Source organism: Prionailurus bengalensis, chromosome B1, assembly GCF_016509475.1.
Source record: "Prionailurus bengalensis isolate Pbe53 chromosome B1, Fcat_Pben_1.1_paternal_pri, whole genome shotgun sequence".
In the NCBI taxonomy this organism is placed as follows: Eukaryota; Metazoa; Chordata; class Mammalia; order Carnivora; family Felidae; genus Prionailurus; species Prionailurus bengalensis.
The window spans coordinates 142436150-142457749 of NC_057344.1; the positions used below are offsets into that span (position 1 = coordinate 142436150).

Below are 21600 nucleotides of genomic sequence, written 5' to 3' on the forward strand. Positions count from 1 at the left end.
CATCTGCTTCAGCCAGCTCTTCCACAAACTACAGAGCCAACTCTGAGCCCATCTACATACACAGAATGCTGCTAATCCACTTCAGGTTGGGATATGATGTTCCCAAAGCTAGCACTGTATCAGTGATCTAACAGATCCCTGTTTTGAGTTCTATGACTTACTGAGTACCAAAAATATTTAAATGAGCCCCCCTTAGATATGATGCAGATTGGGGGTGGTGAACACTGAATATAAAAAGCTACAAATATGTTGATTGCCTGGGGAAGTAGCTGTCAAAATATGGCAGAATGGAATAATGGTGGCCTTTTACAAGATGTGTGTGTGTGGGGAGGGGGGGATAAGTTTAATGAATGAAATTTTCCTCCTATAACATTTTCTTAAATATTTGGAGACTGATTTCCTTTGCCTCTATTAAATGCAACATATGATAATAACTGATCCAGCAAAAATCATGTATAGATTTCTACTAAAAACATCACACATTCCAGGTGCTCAATCACCTAAATATAATCTGGGGATTACAACTGTGCGACTGAGAAGCATAGAAAATAAATGTCCCCTTGCTTCTCAAGCTAGCATCCAGAATAGTTATTCAGCATTCCCAAACACAAAAGAACTCTGTCTTACCTAAACAAGTCAGTACCCCTTTATTCTGCAAATTACAGCCAGGTTGCAAGCAAGCCACGTCTGACGTTACTAATAACCTGTGCTATTATTATAATGATAGTAATAGGCACTCACAGTCATCCAATTATTTGGGAACGGAGTCCTCACCTTACTGTCACGAAGATTACTTTCTTCTAGATGGACTTACTGGAGCACAAGAGAACAATAATGCAAGTATGCACTGAGTCAGATGCATCAAGTGTTTCCTTGGAAGCTCCCAGCTCAGCCCTCCCTGCCTTAGGAAGTGTGGGTGAGTGACTTAATCTTTCTAAATCTCAGCTTTCTGGTCTGAAAAACTGAAATGGTATGACAACATCCCCTTCACTGGGTTACTATAAGGATTATATGAGGTAGTTTTTTAAAGAGCAGGCAAGGGAGAGGAAGGGTGGCAGGTAGAGGGTGCTCAATCCTCTCCCCTCTTTCCACTGTGTTGAGTTCACAGCCTTCCTCCTCCTTTTCACACCCGTGTGCCATCTGTGACCATAGAAATGGACATAAATATCAAGGCCAAGTCCTCTACAACCAATTTTTATTTCTGCTATAATTAAATATAAAATTTAGTACAGCATATAAATGGGCAAGCCCACAACTTGCTAATAAACTATTAACTAATAAAAGATAGGGGGCAAGTCACCTTTATACTTTGAAAAGCCTAAGCATAAAAGCAAAGAAAGAAACTGTAAGAGAAAAACTGATAGGTTCTAATGAGTTAAAATTTTATTTTTTTAAGTTTATTTATTTTTGAGAAAGAGAGAGTGTGTGTGTGCACAAGCAGTGGAGGGTCAGAGAGAGAGGGAGACACAGAACCCAAAGCAAGATCCAGGCTCTGAGCTGTCAGCACAGAGCCCGATGCAGGGCTCGAACCCACGAACCACGAGATCATGACGTGAGCCGAAGTCAGACGCTTAACCAACTGAGCCACCCAGTCGCCCCTCTAATGAATTAAAATTTTTAAAGTCTGTCAAAAATACATTATAAACAAAGTCAAAAGGCAAACGACAAGCTGATAAAAATTGCAAATTATATTAATTAGAACTAAACTCTATTATATAAAGTCATTTCCAAGCAGTAAGAAAAAAAACAACAGAAAACAAGCTTATAGAATATTTAATGCTATAAATTGCAAAGAAATATTAATTAAAATAAAATTGGATAATACTTCTTAATATCAGATATGGGAAGAGTTTAAAATTCATAGTAGTGTTGGTGAAACAGCAGTGGAATGGCATTTTCTCCTTCACAGAGCCTTTCCTCACCACAGCACCTGGAATACTCAGCCAGGTGGGGCCTACCCAGGGTAATCACACCTGAAGAAAGGCGGCACGAGCCGTGATATTCCCACTGGATTTCTCATTAGACACAGACAACTTAAAATTGAATTTTAATGATCACAGATGTCACAGCTTCAATAATCAAAACTTTTAGATGCTTTGCCTGGGTGGCTCGGTCGGTTAAACGTCCGACTTCGGCTCAGGACATGATCTCACACTCCGTGAGTTTGAACCCCGCATCAGGATCTGTGCTGACAGCTTCTAGAGCTCAGAGCCTGGAGCGTGCTTTGGATTCTGTCTCCCTCTCTCTCTGCCCCTCCCCTGCTCGCACTCTGTCTCTCTCTCTCAAAAATAAATAAACATTAAAACAAATTTTTAAAAATCTTTAGATGCTTTGACCTACTAATTTCACTTAAAAGAAGTTATCTGAAGAAAATGATCAACAACACACAAAATGTTTAAATATAAGGAATTCCATTTCATTGTTCTTTATGTACCAAAGTTGGAAATATGATCATGAAAATTAGAAGTTATACAAATCCCTAACAATAGGAAATCATGTTCTCCAAGGTGTGCCAGGGAACTATACACAACACGTTATATTTAAAAAGTAAGACATAAACTGTACACACAGTATAATTATAATTACGTAAGAACATATATCTCTATCCATCTCCCCTGCTACCTCCTCTCCAAAAAACTGAGAGAACACCGACAGTGATTTTCATAGCTTGAGAATTACCAACGATGTTTTTTCTGCTTACACACTTTTTTATTTTCCAATTTTCACCATAAACATATTTTTACTTTTGTCGTCAGAAGGCAAATTACTGTTTAAAATATCGAATGAATCATTTATATGTCTTAAATAAACTAAAATGTGAAGGCTGCATATAAAACAGCTTGAAGTGAACTTCTTTATCTATTAAAAGTCAGAAGATTGCTTCTAAACATCTTGACATTTCACTTCATTAAAATAAGAGCTTGTTCTGTTGCTACTAAGAAACGCTAACAGTTGTTTCTTAAACATTTGCAATCACACGACCTTTCACACAGAGACCACAAAAATTAATTACAATAACAACCTGTCAATCACCACATTTTTTCATCTGTAAAATGAGAGGGTTGTGTTAGCTAATCTCTTCAGTACCTTCAAGCTCTCTGATGATGTGCATCTATTATCTAACTCAAGAGACATAAAACGAGGCAGGGGATTCTCCCTTCACAATAAGCTTGAAAATTATGGGAATAACAGCAAACACTTGGTGGGGAATCTCCAATGCTTGGTGTCAAAGCCACAGAAGAAGATCCTTAGGGTGATCCAAAGGGCACAGTTTCTCTCTCTCCTCTCTCTGCCCCTCCCCTGCTTGTGTGCTCGCGCTCTCTCTCTCTCTCTCTCTCTCTCAAAATAAATAAACATTTTTTTAAAAAAGGGAGGGCGGGGAGGGGCGCCTGGGTGGCTCAGTCCGTTAAGCGACCAACTCTTGGTTTCAGCTCAGGTCATGATCTTATGGTTCTTGAGTTGGAGCCCTGCGTCAGATTCTGGGCTGACAGTGTGGAACCTGCTTGGGATTCTCTCTCCCTCTCTCTCTGCCCCTCCCCTGCTTGTGCTCTCTCTTAAAATAAATAAGCATTTAAAAAAATAACAAAGTGCACAGAGTGATGAAGACAAATTGCTCCCACATCTCTCTTGGGAAAAAGTCACATAAGTCCACTCCATTTTCCTCTCCTACACCTATAGCTAAAACAGTGATGCCGCCCTGAGCAGAGGCAGATTAGAGATAAAGGGGCTTGGCACATGCTGATATATACATATATACATTATAATTATAATATAATACAATATAATTATAATATAATTATAATTATAGAAATTTATATATATATATATTTATATATAATTTCCTAGTGTTCTCTATACCCATTTACAAAAGCCTCACTTTTTATAAACACTGTGGCAGCAAAGAGAGCTTTGTAAAGTCAAGGAATAATAGATACACAAAGCAATGCCCCCAGATCTGGTTTTAGCTGTGTCATCTTAACCTCATTAATACCTTTTGGAAATATGAGATTTTGACATGGGACAAAAGTGCATTCTGCAGACAACATCTTAAATATATTCTTTTGCATAGCCAACTAATAAGTCGGCCTGGCTGTTGACATAAGTCCAAAGGAAAGATAAGGTCATAAAGTATTTGCCTGGCTTACTGATGGAACAATAAAATAATTTTTCTTTGTATAATTTGTTCCTGTTATGAAGTTATAGATCCAGAATACTAACTATCTGGGAATGTTCAGTGCATATTATAATTACATCCTCTACTTTGAAGAGAACAAGGCTGCAGAATTCAATATTCATTTCTTCCTTCACACACATAAATTAGTACTGTTAGCATCACAGACGGCAAGGCGAGCAGACCTCTCTCCTCTATTCAATCGAATGTGGGCACTAGGGCATCACCACTTTTCTTTTTCGGTGAATCTCCACACACTATCTTCTCAGACCTGACATTATGAAGTGATGGGATTCAATTAGTAAAAAAGGGAGAGAGAGAGGATTAATGGTCCTCTTCCCTCCCTTTCACAAGCTAATTTGTGGGGCAAAGAACAGGGAAAAGCATTCCAACTCTCTTTAGGAAAACATATTTCAGGCTTGTCTCCCTGAATGGTTGGCAAGGCTGGGCAGAGATCCAAACACTAATTTGAAGGGATAGCTTTCGGGAGGTCATGGATGAAATAGCCCCCCAAATGCTGGCTGTAATAAGCCCGTGTAAGACTCTCAAATAACCTGGAGTCAGCCAAATGGCTCATGTGTTTTCCTCACTCCAGGGAAGATGTCGGGACTTGTCCTGACTTGTTAGAAGGCTGGTTGTGTAATAAGCTGTTTACCCTGCAAACAAAGGTGGTCCTCTAGTGAGGCGAGGCTGTTTCATTAAAGGGTGGCCTCCTAGTGCTGCCCTGGGCTGGACCCATCCTTGACTTTCCTTTGCTTCAACCCTATTCTCTTGAGACAGTATCACTTCAACAAATTCCCCTCCTGCCACACTTCCTACAGACTCTTGTAAAGCCCTCTCTTAGGAGAAAGCTTTCACCGTGGATCACCATTCTAAAGTTCTTAAAATATCGGGCTATTTTGTAGTTACAGGGAGAGCATCTCCATGACCTGCCCTATGGGATGCAAGCCAGAGGCTAAAGAGAAGATTATTGCTGTTCCATGAGAAAGGAGTGCTCTGGACTGCTTCCTAAGCAAGCAGAAAGGGTCAAAAACAAACAAACAAAAAAACCCCAAAACCCTCTAAGATTCAGGAAAAAACCTAGTGAGACAAGCAACAAGGTGAGAGTTGGAGCAAACCCAGACAAGTATTTAACCCACAGAAGAAAACAAATAATATTAAAAAGGCTTTGGCAAGAATCTAGGGGAAGTGAAAAAAGTGAGAGGAAGGAAGGGCAGAAAGGCAAGAAACATGATCATTTTTACCTTATTAAGACTAAAATTAGGAAATTTTTTTTGTCTCCACTTAAAAAAATCATTATTCTATCTCTATTTGAAGAAGTAGACCACTAGAGATTTTTTTCCTTCAAAATAGAGTTCCTGAAATTCAGCTTTTTCTCACTTACATCAAGTACCAGAAATATAACATTTTCTGAGGAGTACGTTTTGAAAGTTGCATATGGGAAAACGACACATGGATATGTTCTTACCCAGTTTAGAGCTTTCCATGTGATGTAATACAACAGAATGGGGTAGGGGGATGGGGGGAAGAAGGAGGGCTTTCTGAACTCTTCCAGAGAAAGCTGGAGGACAAGAGGATTTCATTTCTTAACTAATATCAGCAGATCGGTGGTCCTAGAACCACCCAGCCACATAGGTCGTTGGTCAATGACCATCATGCCATTGGGACAAGGAGATTGATAAGTTGGAGAAGGAATTTGTTCATTGTTTGAATCCTCCATTGATGTTTACTGGGAAAAGTTTAGCGTTAAGTGCCTGGTTAGGTGGGAAGCAAGGAAGATCACTACAAAGATGCAGAAAACACTGTCAATGTTCTCAAGCATCTTAAACCAAGATAAGAAGATTGTGCATGTGCAAAAATATAACACAAGAGAACAAGTGATAAATGTCATTAAACTACAAAGATTTATTGAATTCTGATTTTCCATGTCCCTAGTATCCTCACTCACTCGAGACGTCTGATTGTCCCCTGACCTTATTTTGGATACTAGATGCTCCTTCATTTGCGAGATTCAGCTTGGTGCTTTTGACCTTGAACCACACACCTATTCAAATCATTATGACCTGGGGCGCCTGGGTGGCGCAGTCGGTTAAGCGTCCGACTTCAGCCAGGTCACGATCTCGCGGTCCATGAGTTCGAGCCCCGCGTCGGGCTCTGGGCTGATGGCTCAGAGCCTGGAGCCTGTTTCCGATTCTGTGTCTCCCTCTCTCTCTGCCCCTCCCCCGTTCATGCTCTGTCTCTCTCTGTCCCAAAAATAAATAAACGTTGAAAAAAAAAATTCAAATCATTATGACCTGGCATTACTTCCACCACCATTATGCTCTGCAGCACTTTCCATTTCACAGGGGTCCCCTTCGGCAGCAAGGTTTACACCACTCCACATAATGCAGACTGAATTGAGCAGCAAAGGGTGATATGTGGTATGAAGACATTCCCAGCATAGATCCTGCTTGGGTGTCTTTCAGCAACACATTGTGCAGAACTGAAAGAGTGGCTTCCTCAGGTAATTAGGAGACAGTGGCTCAAGGGAGATGATCCTGTCCCACGGGGAAAGTACACTATGCTCACCGAGTTTTAGGTACACACTCTGAATAGCAGCCTAGAGTGGGTATATCAAATCCCACTAACCTGAATGGGCAGAGGCATTAACTTGGGGAGGGGTTTGTATCAGGTGGAAGATGAGGATTAAAAGCAAAGAGCCTCTTTCTACCACATTCAACATCACCTACTGCCTCAGGGTAACGTTTAGGTGTAAGTAAAGATGAACTGTACCCATTCCATTTTCATAAGTCCTATAAGAAACCTTGCAATTGTACTTTTTAATCAGTACTTAATGTCTATAAATTAATGCTAAAGGATCTGGAATGACAAAATATAATAAAAGAACTTTAGGATTGATTTCTAGTATTGTGGTTCTAAATGGGGGTAGGTGAGCATTTTGTCCCTTAGGGGAAATTTGTCCATGCCTGCAGACATGTCTGGTTGTCAGGACTTAGGGGTGCTTCCAGCGTCTATATAGAGGGTAAAAATCAGGAATGCTGCTAAATATCCTATAAGGCATAGGTCCCCACCACAAAGCCTAAAATGTCAATAGTGCTGAAGTGTAGAAACCTTACCGTAATTGAAAGAGCCTTGAATTAGGAGTAAGAAAACCCAGGTTCTAGGTCAGGTTATACCACTTATTAGTAACAAGACATTGGGCAAGTACCTTAAGCTCTTCACAATTCAACTTTTTCATCTACAATACAGGAGTAATAAGATCTGCCCTATTCACTCACTCAGGGTTGTTTGTAATTATCAAAGGGAAACAATATATGTGATACAGAGACAAGGTGGTAACTTCATTATTCAGCATCACAACTTCTTCAATCAACATTGTTGAACTACGCTTTATAGACACAAATTCAATCTACAAATATTTACGTAGGACCTATGAAATAAGTAGAACCATTTTAATTTTATTCAAGAAACCCAAATGCCTATGGAAAGTCAGATGGGCCTCAGGTCCTCCACAGCCCAGGCAAAGAAAAAAACCTCTCTTGTCAACACAAGTTCAGCATTCAGCTTTCCCTTGTCAATGATCTACAGGCATAGAATCAACCATAGGTCAGAAAACACTTACCGCATAGATTTTCTTTTCATGATGGCAAGATCCGGAAGTCCTCAACACACACTCAGGGCAGCACTGGTTGGCAGCTATTTGAAGCACTTCTCCCTGAGCATTTAAAAACAGCTCAGTGTAAAACAGCAGCAGGAAACACACTCACAGTGGCTCATGGGACCCCAAGTCATCTCAGATATACTAAATTTCATGAGTTTCCACGGGTGACAACAGACGGGATAAACCAAATAAACTGACAAAAAGGATTCTCTCTGTCAAGATGATCTTTTCTCAAAGTTAAAACGAACCCCCCTGTGAAAGCAATTTCCTTGAAAATTGTCTACACCTCTTCACATGTAATGAAGTGGAGAATTTTATTCGCTAGAAATGTTCCATCTGAGTGTCACACAAGAAAAGAAGTTGGGGTAAGAGAAGAGCTGTATCTCCCTGAAAAGTTTGTTTCCCTCTGCTGAGGAGAGAAGACTTGGGATGCGGGTGGGGGTGGGGTGGCCACAGAACTGGCAAGTCTTCTAGCTACCTGTGGAGGCCTGCTGCAGCCGGTGGGGGGTGGGGAGGGGGATGAAGTTCTGATGTTCACTTTTACCGAACAGAGTAGCGAGGCACATGGGGCAGGGGACTGACAAAGCTGAGAGAGGAAACAGCATTGTTGTGAAGGTATCACGTGTACTGCAGAGAGCCAGCTAGAGTTCCTGGACTCCAATAAAGATCTACATTGTTTTTCAGGGCTACTGTAATTCGAATAGTGTTTCCTATCGAGATGCGATACTATCAAAGGAACGGGCTACCACGTGATATCCCGGGATCTCCTGGGAAGTTGTCATGTTAACTAACCATCCATTTGCCACTGTGAAGACTCCATCTATCCAAACGTTATTAAAACTGTGGAGCAAAGAGCATATTTTGTCTTTGGGGCCCAGTGATCCTCTGACTCATCTTGCTTTTCCACTTAGAAATCTTAGCATTTCAACAAGTCTTAAAGAAGTGACAGACTGGGCAATGAGTGATTTTGACCAAAAATGGTAAGAGAGCCTACATTAGCCAGGAAATCACAGCTTGTCCACAGAATAAAAGTCTACAAAGAATTCATCCAGTAGAATGAAAATATGTGTGTGTGTGTGTGTGTGTGTGTGTGTGCGTGCATGTGTGTGTATTAATGTCTCTTTGATATTTGAGGTTTCTTCCATTTAAAAAAATGTACCTACAGGAGAATTCTAATTTTATGTAACTACATCCACAAGAGTGGGTGAGAAATGGGACTAAGATTTTACCACTGTTAATCCACAAGACAGATAAATACAATTTTATCTAGCAACAGTGATCACCAAATGCCTCCTATTTGCTTGACAAGACATAAAATATACAATATGGGGTTTTATAATATTGTTCATACTATACAACATTAGTGACTTTTCAAAACAGTGCTCTCTGAACCCAAAAGGAAACTACACTTGTCTGATTTTCACAGTAAACTGTAGAAAACATATTAGCCTAATTTGCATTAAGCATTTCACACAGATAGAAAATAAGGTAATCCAAGTGTTGTTTATATTCTAACATGGAAGCAGGGAGCAAGGAAGAAAGGCAGATAAAATCAAGGACCATTTTATGCACCCAAATTAGTTTTGTTTTCTATAAAAATTTATTTTTCAGACTGGCCCTCAAAACTCATTTCATAATATAATATTATTTATTTGTGAACATCAGTGGGGGGCCCCAGCTTGAGTCTAACTATTGAACTTGTGGTAGAACATAAAAGAGGTGATTGGGTCTAAAGGAAGAGCAAAAGATTTTGCATGTGGGCGCTTAGAGAAGGAGAGATAGAGTTCTTGCTTCGTGACCATGTCACCTTGCATAGCCCTGTGAGCTGTGAGCTGCATGGAACACATAAACCTAGGGTTTGCATTGAGGAACAGTGGGAAGTAACTGTATGCACAAGAGACATCAGTGAAAATTGCTAGGGTTTCTGGGCAAGATTACTTGCATAGGATCTACAAAAATCAACCAACAATAATTATGATGATCATTTGGTAAAGATAGCTAACACTTAACTGAGTACTTAGAATAGCCAGGTACTCTTGTAAGCATATACATGTATGTGCATATACATATACATATATGTGTGTATGTATGTGTATATATGTATTATGTTTGTATATACACAATATATAATTTTCACAATTTAATTAGGTAAGTAGTATTATTAGCTGCATTGAGGATTGCAGCCAAAACCCCACATGTAATATGGTGTTTCCCTTGCATGGTATTGCCCTCCTCTATACATATATATTCTCCAGAAATCCTGAGGAGAGGACTGGTCCCCACAGGACTGGGTTAAATAATTAAGGTTCTAAATACCTCTGTTCTCTTTTTCTCAATATTTTTCTGTCTCTGTCTTTCTCCTTATTCCTAGGTAGCTAGCTCTCCAGCTAGCTATTCTAGATAGATATAGGAACTGGATATAGAATCTGTTAAGTATGGATAGGATGGATGGGTAGATAGATAGATAGATAAATCGACAGAAAAAGAAGAAACATGTATCAGAATTTCCATTGACAATAGATTATTTCCAGTCAATCCATGAGTAAAACAAATTGTAAAAGGACTTTTAAACATTTTTAAAACATGAGAGTAACAAAAGTTATTTACTAATAATAATAACTTAGGGTACAATGGTGATTCATTAACCTGTGCCGTGAACTAATGTAAGTATACCACAGCAGATTTGAATGACAACACATATTGCTGAGAAACACAAAGGAAAACTTAAAAACAACATAGTAGAGTAGAAATTATATTCGGTCATGAGTCAGGGCCTAAAGTATTGTCATGGCTGGACCACTTGCTAGCTCTGTGTTTTTGAGCAAGTGACTAAACCCCTACAGGTCTGTTTCTTTGTCTATAGAATGAGAAAGTCTGACTAAATGAATTCCAAAGGACTCTTGTAGTTCTATCACTCCATAATCTATTTCATTACTTAAAATAAAGAACCCAAGTGCTCTATGATATACTCACATGATCCTGGAGTAGGAAATTTCTTATGGTTGGATCATTTGGTCCAACCCTCTCATTTTACACAGAAGAAAACTCCTTAGAGTTTCGCAGTCTTCAATTATGTCATTCTTTTTATTACTATCATTCACCAATTTTCTGATCACTCTTTCATACTCACTCACTAAAGACTTGGCTCCGAGGTCGCAGTTTCTTTTCTACACTATGTCTAGATATAATTCTGGACAACTTCAATGTCCATGAAACTGGCATTCTATCCTTGTACATTCTTAACCACTTCAATTCAAACAATCCTCCTCTCCGCTTCACTTGAGTCCCCACATGGTCATGGTTGACCTTGGGACCTATCTACTACACTCCAAATTATTCTATAACAGAAACCTTCAACTCTCTGAATCTGAACCTTCGGGACTTTATCTCTCTCTCACCCTCACTCCCACCATCTCACGTCTTTCAGCAGAATGACACTTTTTTCCCTCGAAGTCATTTAGCTCCCAAATGGCCTCATTTTCCTATTCATGTTAGCCTCAATGCCCAATCCTTACTGTATATTTATTCTTTCTCTCCATTGATATGGAAAAGCCTAATCCAGGATCTATTCCACAATTTGTCATTTCTGGCTAGTAAACATTGACGAGAAAATTATCCCATTATGCAGCTTGGTACCCGCACAGGTTCCTGATGTCCTGCTCCATGGGCCTTTAATATCACACACACATACTTTACCTCAACCTTGGTCAGTCCCTTTCTCTTCTCAGTGACAGCTCCTAACATCCACTGTCTTTCTGCTCCCAACCAAATCTCAAATTTTTCACAAAGTCAGATTAGATATGAACTACTTCAGTTTCCTGTCCCTTTTTTTACTTACAAATCTAACTATATCTGTATCTGTCCATGTCTCTTTCTTTCCAGTTTTAGAGAATGAGGTTGGCCTCCCTACCCCAACCTCTGGATCCCACACACTCTGCTTCCCAAAAACCACTCCTTCTAATTCATTCATTCTGTCTGTCCTCCCTACCCCATCTCTCATCATCAGCTTCTCTCTCTCTTCTAGGTCACCACCCTTTTTCCTCCTAGCATGATCAGGTCTGTATCATGCTAATATCAAAAATGAAAACAAAAACAAAACCCTCTCCCTTCTCTTGTTTGGTCATTCTGCAAGTATTGACGAAGCGTCGTACACTGTGCTGTTCGATGGGCTGCAATCGTGAAGAAGACATGGTTTTTGCTCTCAAGAAGCTAAGGGTCTGGAGGAGGAAGCAAACAAGTAAACAGGCACTTGCAGTCTACTTAAGAGCTATAAGAAAAGCAGCAACACAGGAAGGCTCAATGGTTAGGGATGAGAGGTTCAAAGAAGCTTCACAAATGACTGGTGTCTGCCTAATGCCCCATTTCTCTCCTTCTAGTCTCAGCAAAGCTCCCTGCAAGAGCAGCCTTTGCTTGGCTTCCTTTCCCTACTTTCTATTCACTCAAACTTCTGTGATATAGCTTCCTCTCCCACCACTCTACTGACACCATCTTCAAGGTGGCCTGTGATCAACACTGTTGATACAAACTCCTTCTGGAAACTCTCTACTCTCCTGGCTATCATCATACTGCTCCCTTCTCTGGCCACTTCTTACCTCTTACCTCTTTGACCACGTCTCTTTAATCTTCCTAAGATCCCTCTCTTATGTTCACCTCCTTGTAAATGACTGTGCTCCCCAAATTGCATCCTTGATCTTACACTCTTTCTTCACAAAATCTCTTTATATGAGCTCATTAAATCTAAAGGTTTACACTACTGACTATATGCTAATAATACCCACACAATATTTCCAACCTTGCCTTCTCCTCTAAGCTTTAGACTCATATATGGGCTCCCTTTTTGACATGCCCACCTGGCTTCTCCATGGACATTTCAAACTCAACGTTCCCTAAAGTGAAATCATCATTTCCTCCCAGACAGAATGCTTGTCCTCATTATCACATATTTTCAATATCAGTCAGTGGCTCAGCTAACAAATCATCAAACCATAAATATGGGAGTCATATCTCCTTTTCCTTTCCCTCACTCTTCTAACTTCATTTAGTTCTGCCTAGTTATCCCCTAAATGTTCTTGAACCTGCCCTTTCCTCTTGAGCCCTACACTACTGGTGCTCTGATTCAGGTGCTCATCCCTTCATCTAGATTATTCTCATGGCCTCTGAATTGATCTCCTCATTTCTAATATGCATTATCTTAGAAAAACCAAAGAGATCTTTCTTAAAAGAAATTATACCCACATGTCTGAAATCTTCATTAGTAATCTATTATCTTAAAAATAGAACCCCAAGCTCCATAGTACAGCATAGTACAAGGCTTTCCATAACCTCGAACTTACCAACTCTCTAGCCTTATCTCTCATTCATTCATCCAATCGGTCAAAAAATATTTATTGAGTGCCTACCATGTGTCAGGTGCTATTGTAGGTGCTGAGGATATACAGTGAATAAAAGAGACAGTAAACAAGAAGTATCAGTAAAATATATAGTATGTCAGATATTTGTGCCAAGAAGAAAAATAAAGCATGGAGGAGGAATAGGAAATGTGTGGTGGGGTAGAGATTTGCAATGTTTTTCAAGTTTTATTTATTTATTAATTTAAGAGAGAGGGGGAGTGGGGAAGGGAAAGAAGGACAGAAAATCCCAAGCAGGCTCCATGCTGTCAGCACAGAGCCCAGCATGGGGCCAAACTCACAAACCAAGAGATTATGACCTGAGCCAAAATCAAGATTTGGATGCTTAACCAACTGAGCCACTCAGGTGCCCCGAGATTTGCAATTTTAAATAGAATGACATTAGTGCAAGACTTAAAGGAGGTAAAGGAGGTAAAGAATCAAGTGATTGACATATATATATATCTCCAGAGAATGAACAATTTCATCAGGAAAAGCAGTACAAAGGCCCAAATGGCGAAAGTGTGCCTGACATATCCAGGGACATCAAGCAGGCTTGGTGCCTGAAGCAGGGTAAGCAAAGAAGAAAACAGTAGATTAATTAAAGCGGTACAGTAGTACTTTACAGGACAGTGTGAGCAGTTACTCTAAGTGAGAAAAGAAGCCATTGGAAGCCATTGGAGGAGATTAAGGAGAGAACCAACATGATACGGCTTAATTTTTAATAGGATAACGCTGGTTGCTAAATCAAGATTACAGTGAAACAAGAGGCTAGAGTGAGAATACAGACAAAAAAAATGATAATAGGTAGAACCAGAGCTAAGAGCAGGGAAATTACATTTGGGATCTACGGTTTTATGAAGAAAGCTGGGGAGTTGCTAATGCACTGGATGTGAGATGTAGGAGGTGGTGGGGAGGTCAAGGATGATGCTAAGTGTTCTGGCCTGAGCAACTGGGAGAAAGGAGTTGACATTTACTGAGATGAGAAAAATTAGAAAAGCAAATTGGGAAGGGACAACATCATGTTTGGTATAGAACAGAAGTCAGAAACTTATTTTCTGTAAAGGGCCAGATAATAAATATTTTAGCCTTTGAGGGCCACATTTGGTCTATGTCACAACTACACAACTTTGTCCTTGTGCTATAAAAGCAGCCACAGATAACACATAAACAAATGAGTATGCCTGTGTTTCAACAAAATTTTGTTTATGGACATTAAAATTTAAGTCCATATAATTTTTATATCATGAAATATTGTTGTTTATCTTTTTCCAACCTTTTTAAAAATGTAAAAAGTGTTCGTTTGTTATAGGTCATACAAAAACAAATGGCAGGCCAGATTTCATCTGCTGAGCCCTGGTACAGAACACATTTAATTTTCAGCAATATGATCAATATCTTCTAACATTTCATTCCAGGCTTCTTACAGGATACCACAGCTGTTCACGTGCAGCAGAAGAGGGTGTATCTTCATGGCCTTTATATGACCAGCTCAGATTCTGACATAACATGCTAAGCAGCAAAGTAGAGATCTTTTAGGAGTATTGGCTCCATAAAATAGAAAGCCCCATATTTACAACAAAAGATTATTAAATTTACCAACACTGGATGTACACCCAGCTTCTCAGAAATAAACCCATGAAGAAACTGAGGGCTACACTGAAAGGTAGATAGAACCTTCCCTCCAACATTAGAAACAAACAGAAACAGGGGTGCCTGGGTGGCGCAGTCAGTTAAGCGTCCGACTTCAGCCAGGTCACGATCTCGCGGTCCGTGAGTTCGAGCCCCGCGTCGGGCTCTGGGCTGATGGCTCAGAGCCTGGAGCCTGTTTCTGATTCTGTGTCTCCCTCTCTCTCTGCCCCTCCCCCGTTCATGCTCTGTATCTCTCTGTCCCCAAAATAAATAAAAACGTTGAAAAAAAAAATTAAAAAAAAAAAAAAGAAACAAACAGAAACATATTAGCGCTAGATGGCATAAAGTCTCAAGATTCATTATTATGGGGGGGGGGAGAGAAAGAGAAAAATAAACTGTACCTGCGAAATTGACAGAATGTTTTTTAAAGAAAAAAAATTTAGTCTTCTCCACAAAGTTTCAAATGTTCAAATTTGAAGCTTAAGCTTTTTTTTAATAGATTCACTTTAAAAAGAAAAGAGTCAGCACCTGGAAAAAATATTCTAACAGAATAGATGTGTCAGAAAAAAACTGAAAATTTTTAACAAAGGGAAAAGGAGGAAATATCTCTCATATATTTGGTCAACCAGGAGATTTCTCAAGTCAAAAGTCTTAGTGAGCTCAATGGCAGCACAATAATGTCAGTGGGAGAACAAATAGTATTTTTGGAAAATCATCTTCAAGAAGTCAATGATGACTTTCAGTCCATTCAATGGCTTGTAAATGTTGTGGTGATTACCAACAGCTTTGGCACTGGTCAGCCCCAGGGAACTCTCTGGGCAGCAGATGATTAACTGCATAATCATGGTTAGGTTGCTTGAAATCTCCAGGCTTCATATCCTCATCTGGAAAGTAGGGATAAAGATACTTGCCCCACATGATATTAAATGGGATAACGTTTGTAAACCTTTCACTGAGTGCCTGGTCCAGAGTAAATTCTCAATAAACAGAAATTAAGATATTCTTAGATGTGATGTTAAAATTCTCTTCTGAATTTCATAAGGCTTCCAGTTAGAGATTGGGATAGATGTCAGAAACAAACGACTGAAAAGATGCAGAAACCCTAACCTTCTCTGACTTTACCTGTTCATTTAGGATACAATTAGGATGACATACCTTTTCAAAGGCACACTGAGGGTTTCTGCAAACAGCAGGTTTGCAGATAACGATGTTGCCATGGCAACGGCAGTTCTGGCATGAATCAGGCTTCCAAGTTGTGGCATCCTGCAAAGAAGCATAAGCTTTCAGTTAAAAACTGATCAGTCAAGGTATGAGCACAGCGAAGCAGCACCATCAACAGCCCCACAGCCTAAACAATTAAAAAGCAACAGAAAGTCACAGGCACACACAGTGCTTGCTGGGCACTGCCCCGAGAGGCAATAAAAGCAGTATAATCCATTTCACCACAGTCAGCCCACGTAGCCAAAAACAAGGGCATGCGGCAGAGAGCTGTCGATACCCAGAGTAAAAAACATCGATTGGCCTGAAACCTCAGGAGGACACGCTGCTCCCTGACTTGAAGTTTCTCTTTGTTGTTAACTAACAGAAACCATCGGAGCATGTTTAAAGGAAAATGACACTTGGACTGGGAGTAACCAGCATCCTAAAAGCAGGATTTGCCAGTAGATAACATCAGCACCTTAGACTTCACTTTCTGTCTCTTGCATATTGCATATTCTAATGCTCACAGCACAAGGACCTGGGTAAGTGGTTCAATATTTTTGAAGCAGATCAACCAACATATTGAGTAACTACTGTATGCCCAGATGTACACTAAACATACTGGGGTACAAAAGAAGCATGCATATGAGCACAATCCATAAGATTCTCACAAATTATTATGGATTATGAACATGAGGGCCTTTGACTTGAACTGGGATGAGCTGGGACTTCCCCACAAAAAAGCGGAGACCAAGTGGGATAGTTAATGTTACACGTCAACTTGGTTAGGCTGTGGTGTCTTGTTTGGTCAGACACCGCCTACATGTTGCTAAGATATTCTGTAGATGTAATTAACATTTATACTCAGTTGATTCAGTAAAGGAGATTACCTTCAATAACATGATAAGCCTCATCCAATCAGTTGAAGGTCTTTAGAGCAAAAATTGACGTTTCTTGGAGAGGAAGGAATTCAACCTCAACAGTAAAACATGGAATTCTGCCTGAGTTTCCAGGCTACCAGTCTGCCCTACAAATTTCAAAATTTCAGACTCGTGACTGCAACTTCAAATCTTGCCTTAATTTCCAGCCTTCTGGCCTGCCCTACAGATTTTGGACTTGTCAGTCCTCACAACTACATGAGCCAATTCCATGGAAAAAAAAACCCAAACCCATATATATATATATATATATATTTAAAGATACACATATGTCTCCTTTTGGCTCTGTTTCTCTGGAAGACCATGTCTGCCATACCAGTGCTAGTACAGATTTACATGGAGGTGCACAACATTCCCAAGCACAAATGAGGTCATTCTTTCACACCGAGAAATGGTCTTAGAAAATGTGCTTCAAACCCAAAGTCATTTAAGAAACACAAAATATATCTGAGGTAAGGTAACATTCCCAGTGGCTAATTCACAAAAACTGTGAGCCAAAGCAAATGAGTACTAGAACCTGATTTGGAATACCTCTGAATTTCTTTCTTTGTTTTTTTTCTTTTATTGTTATAGCACATGCCTCTGAAATTGACAATACTTTGCCAACTACAGTCTCCTCTTAAGCGAAAGAGCAATGACAAGTAGGCAAGGAAAAACAGGTTTCATTCCCTGTAATGTAAGCGATACAATATATGTCCCTTGCTGATTTCGAGAATGCAATATCAGTTTCAAGGTATAGATTAAATAAAAATGACAACTTCACAAAGCCAATGGCCACCATTTATTGACTATTATCTTATGCTGACTTATGCATGACTTTGGGAGCAAGAAGCACTGATAGAGGAGGCATTTGTAGTACTGGAGGTGGGTGGCCTAGTTTGCTTTCCTGACCTCTGCCATCATTCTAGAGGGCTGGGCCCAGCAGAGAGGGAAGTAAGTGCACACTTCTCTGAAAAGCACTGACATGTGTGACAACTCTGTAGTGCTGGCACTATTATTAGGACTATTCCCACTTTACAAATGAGGAAACAAGACATGAGAGGTTGAGTAATTTGCTCAAATTCACAAAACTCTAAGAGATCTAAATACTCAGGGTCAGGAGCCAAGCTGCCTGGATTTGAATCCTGGTGTCACCATTCACAACAGTGAGTCTGTCGTTGGGGCGCCTGGGTGGCTCAGTTGGTTCACCCACTGACTCTTGATTTTGGCTCAGGTCAAGGTCTCAAAGTTTGTGAATTCGAGCCCCATATCAGGCTCTGTGCTGATGGCATGGAGCTTGCTTGGGGTTCTCTCTCTCTCTCTCTCTCTCTCTCTCTCTCTCAATCTCTCTCTCTCTCTCTCAAAATAAATAAATAAACATTAAAAAACCAAAAAGAACAGTGAGTCTGTTATCAAGTTAAGGTGTCTGTGCCTAGAATTTCTTATCTGTAAAGTAGTAATGATAAAGTACTTAACTCATAGGGTTGTTGAAAGGATCAAATGGGATGATGTATTTAAAGAGATCCGAACAGTGCCTAGAATTTACTGAGGGCCTATTAAATGTAATATATTTTTAATCCAAATGCTTCCTAAGATGTCATAATTATTTAGCAAACATCTCCTAAACATTTTCTTTTCTCAGAGTGAAAACAGTCCCATAAGTACCTGACTTCCCTATCTTCTCACATCAGGCCACACAGGTAAAGCAGAGTGAAATTATTATTTAATTAGGACCCTAGGACTGAAAGGATTCAGGACATTGCAGGAGAAGGGAAGAATGAATCCACACATTGATTTTCAAGAGTACTTAGAAAACTGGAAAAGTCCCTGTGTCGCTGAGCTGACCTAACCAGGAATCCATGTCTTCCTTTCATGCAGATATGGGAATGGCATTACCACCTCCATGGACTCCCTTCAGCTCAGTATGGTTCTAAGGCACAGTCACCTTCACTCTCTCTAGGCCTGGCATTCTTACGCCAGGGGTCAACTTCTTCTCTGCATGTCAATTATTGTCTCAGAGGCCCCAGACTCCGAAACAGTCCATTATACTTGTTAGCAGCTCTCAGTCACTGCACTTGGCTTACTGAACTTTAAATAGGATCCTCTAAAAACATGGAATCATATTTTACTTTCACTCATAGAAGCATAATTTTTTCCTTATGTTAATTCAAAGTTAAATTTATCTGGGCCCAAGAGGCCTTCCTGAATGTGTTTATGAATCTGTCTTCCTATCAGACTATCACTCTTTAAAGAAGGAGATCTCATTTTATTCCTCTATATATCCCCTTCACCAAGCATGGTTCCCGAGTGCTGGATGAATTAGTTAATGAACAATCCTGAGTACTTGTTAACCCTCAAGAAAGCATCTCTCCCTGAAAATTGAGATATCCCAGTTAGAATGCAAGATCTTGATAAAACAGTGTTTAAGTGACAGCACTACAAAATCCCCATAATGTTGATGGCTATTACTTCACTGGAATCAAACCATGCTTGAAAAAATTTTTCTTCATCTGGCCATCGGACTTATCAAAAACTTCCTTATATTGATGTCCTAATAGAGTAAGTAATTTATGGCTAATTTAAAATAAAATGAGCACTTTACCAATGCCTGGATAGATAGCCATATATTTTTCAGGTCTAAAACTTTACGAATCAATTTCTACGGTTCCATAAAATTGCTTTATGAAGGTAGGGATAGGAGAGTTCCTCAATAGCTAAAACTTTGGATAAAGCTATAAAGTCCAAAGAAATAACATTGTAAAGTAAGTTTTACAGATTTTCCATGTTACTGTTGCAATTCTGTTGCTTTATAATCCTTTCTTGCAATCTAACACACTCTGCAAAAGAAGTCTTAAAGTAGTTTTTCCCTAGAATATAGATTAAGGTATTAGATTATGACAAGCCTAAAAAGCAATCGAAATATAATCTGTTAATCAGTTTATAATATTTTAATAATATATGAATCAAATTCTCTTATAGATAATACGGTGTCTCCATCTACAAATATCTTAAAGTGATAGCCAGGTAATTCAAGAAAAATAAATTATTTCACTTGGTTAAGTATTTATTGAACATTTGATTCATGCTAAAAATATACAGTGAATATATCCCTCATCAGTACTAAAATTTCTGGGGGGAAATTATTTACAGTATTCTGTAAGAGCAGTTATATCAACTGTCAACATAAATTTTCTTCAATTTGAATAGTATTACAACCCTATTTTAATTATTAATTCATCTCATTTTAAATTCCCTTGGTTTCTTAGACCAAAAATGAGAAAAAAGAAATAAAGCTCACCCAAAGCTGTGCTTTCAACTTACAAAATAATATGTAGAATATAATGCCATTTTTATAATAAAAATATACTTATGTGCATGGAAACAAAATATGGAATTATATAAGGTAGTAAGTGAAGGATGGTCATTCTCCAGTATGGACTGTAGGTAACTTTTTGGGTTTTTTCCCCTTTATCCTATCTACAGTTTCTATTCTTTTCAGTAACAAAAATATATAATTTATGTGATTTTTTAGCATATTAAAATTTTCTAGAAAAGCTTGACCAGTATAATAGGCATGTATATTTCCCATTTATTCAATAAAATATTTCTTTAAATAAAATAGTTTCACAAAAACCTCAGCTTCTCAAAGCCATCTTTAGGTGACTCAATGCTGGGATACAGAGCTGATGAGAAACTCTCAGGTGGGGAGACATGGACCAGGACCCCTGGCTTCTCTGGGTGGTAGGATAGCTATAGGCGGCTTGGGCATCAGGTCCCTATACACTCATATTCTGGAAGATGGTACAGCACTCTCACTTTTATGAGTTTCTTTTCCTATTTTGATAAATCTTCTTGGCATCAAGAATTACTGATTCTTCTGTCCTTATGTTTAGCCCTTGGGAAACCCAAAGCTTCCTTGAGTCAAATGGGAAGACCTAGCTGGAGATTGCATGGTGAGGGTACAAATTTGGGACTGACAAATGAAAGCTGATGGAATCACACTGGAGGAAATGGGTGCTAACAGTCTCTCCAAGAACCTTCTGGGGAACAAGATAGCTTGTAACTTGGAGCAAACCAGGCTCCAAAGTGGGATCTTGAATGAAGATGGTTCAGGATAGGATTGTCATAACTTGATGGCACCAGATCATGCTTTTCTCCTCCTTAAAAAGTTCAAGTGGTAACTTATTTCTCTCCCTGATTTCATTTTCTACCCTCTCTCTGAAACCTTTTTTACCTGGCTCTAGCTATACTGGTTTTCTTTGCTATTCCTGAAACTACCAAGTATGTTCCCAGCTCAGGGCCTTAGAATGTGCCACTCTCTCTGTTTGGGGTGCTCTTTCCCCCCAAACATCACCATGACTTATTCTTTCATTTCATTCAAGTGGCTGCTCAAATACCACCTCCTCAGATAGTATATTGCACCTATCCATTCCTTTACTTGGTTTTCTTCCTCGTAGTCACCACTTAACATCATATTATACAGTTGTTTACTAATGGTCTTTCCTTTTCCCACTAGAACATAACCCTAAAAGATCAGGAATTTTGTTTTTTTGTTCACTTCTGTGTCCCTAATGTCTAGAACAGTATCTGCACATAGTAGATGAAACTTACATGATCTTTTAAAATCCCCTT

The 21600-nt window shown here is 39.3% G+C and overlaps 1 protein-coding gene across 1 annotated transcript in view; it reads right to left on the reverse strand.

Annotated features, from left to right (window-relative positions):
• The window catches only part of FRAS1 (Fraser extracellular matrix complex subunit 1), a 428246-nt gene that overhangs the window by 256902 nt on the left and 149744 nt on the right, over window positions 1–21600 (reverse strand). The window contains exons 3-4 of the mRNA XM_043572402.1: window positions 16007–16114; window positions 7794–7886 (exon numbers count right to left, since the gene is read on the reverse strand). Coding sequence (XP_043428337.1) covers window positions 7794–7886; window positions 16007–16114 — 201 coding nt within the window. The remainder of the gene's footprint in view (window positions 1–7793; window positions 7887–16006; window positions 16115–21600) is intronic.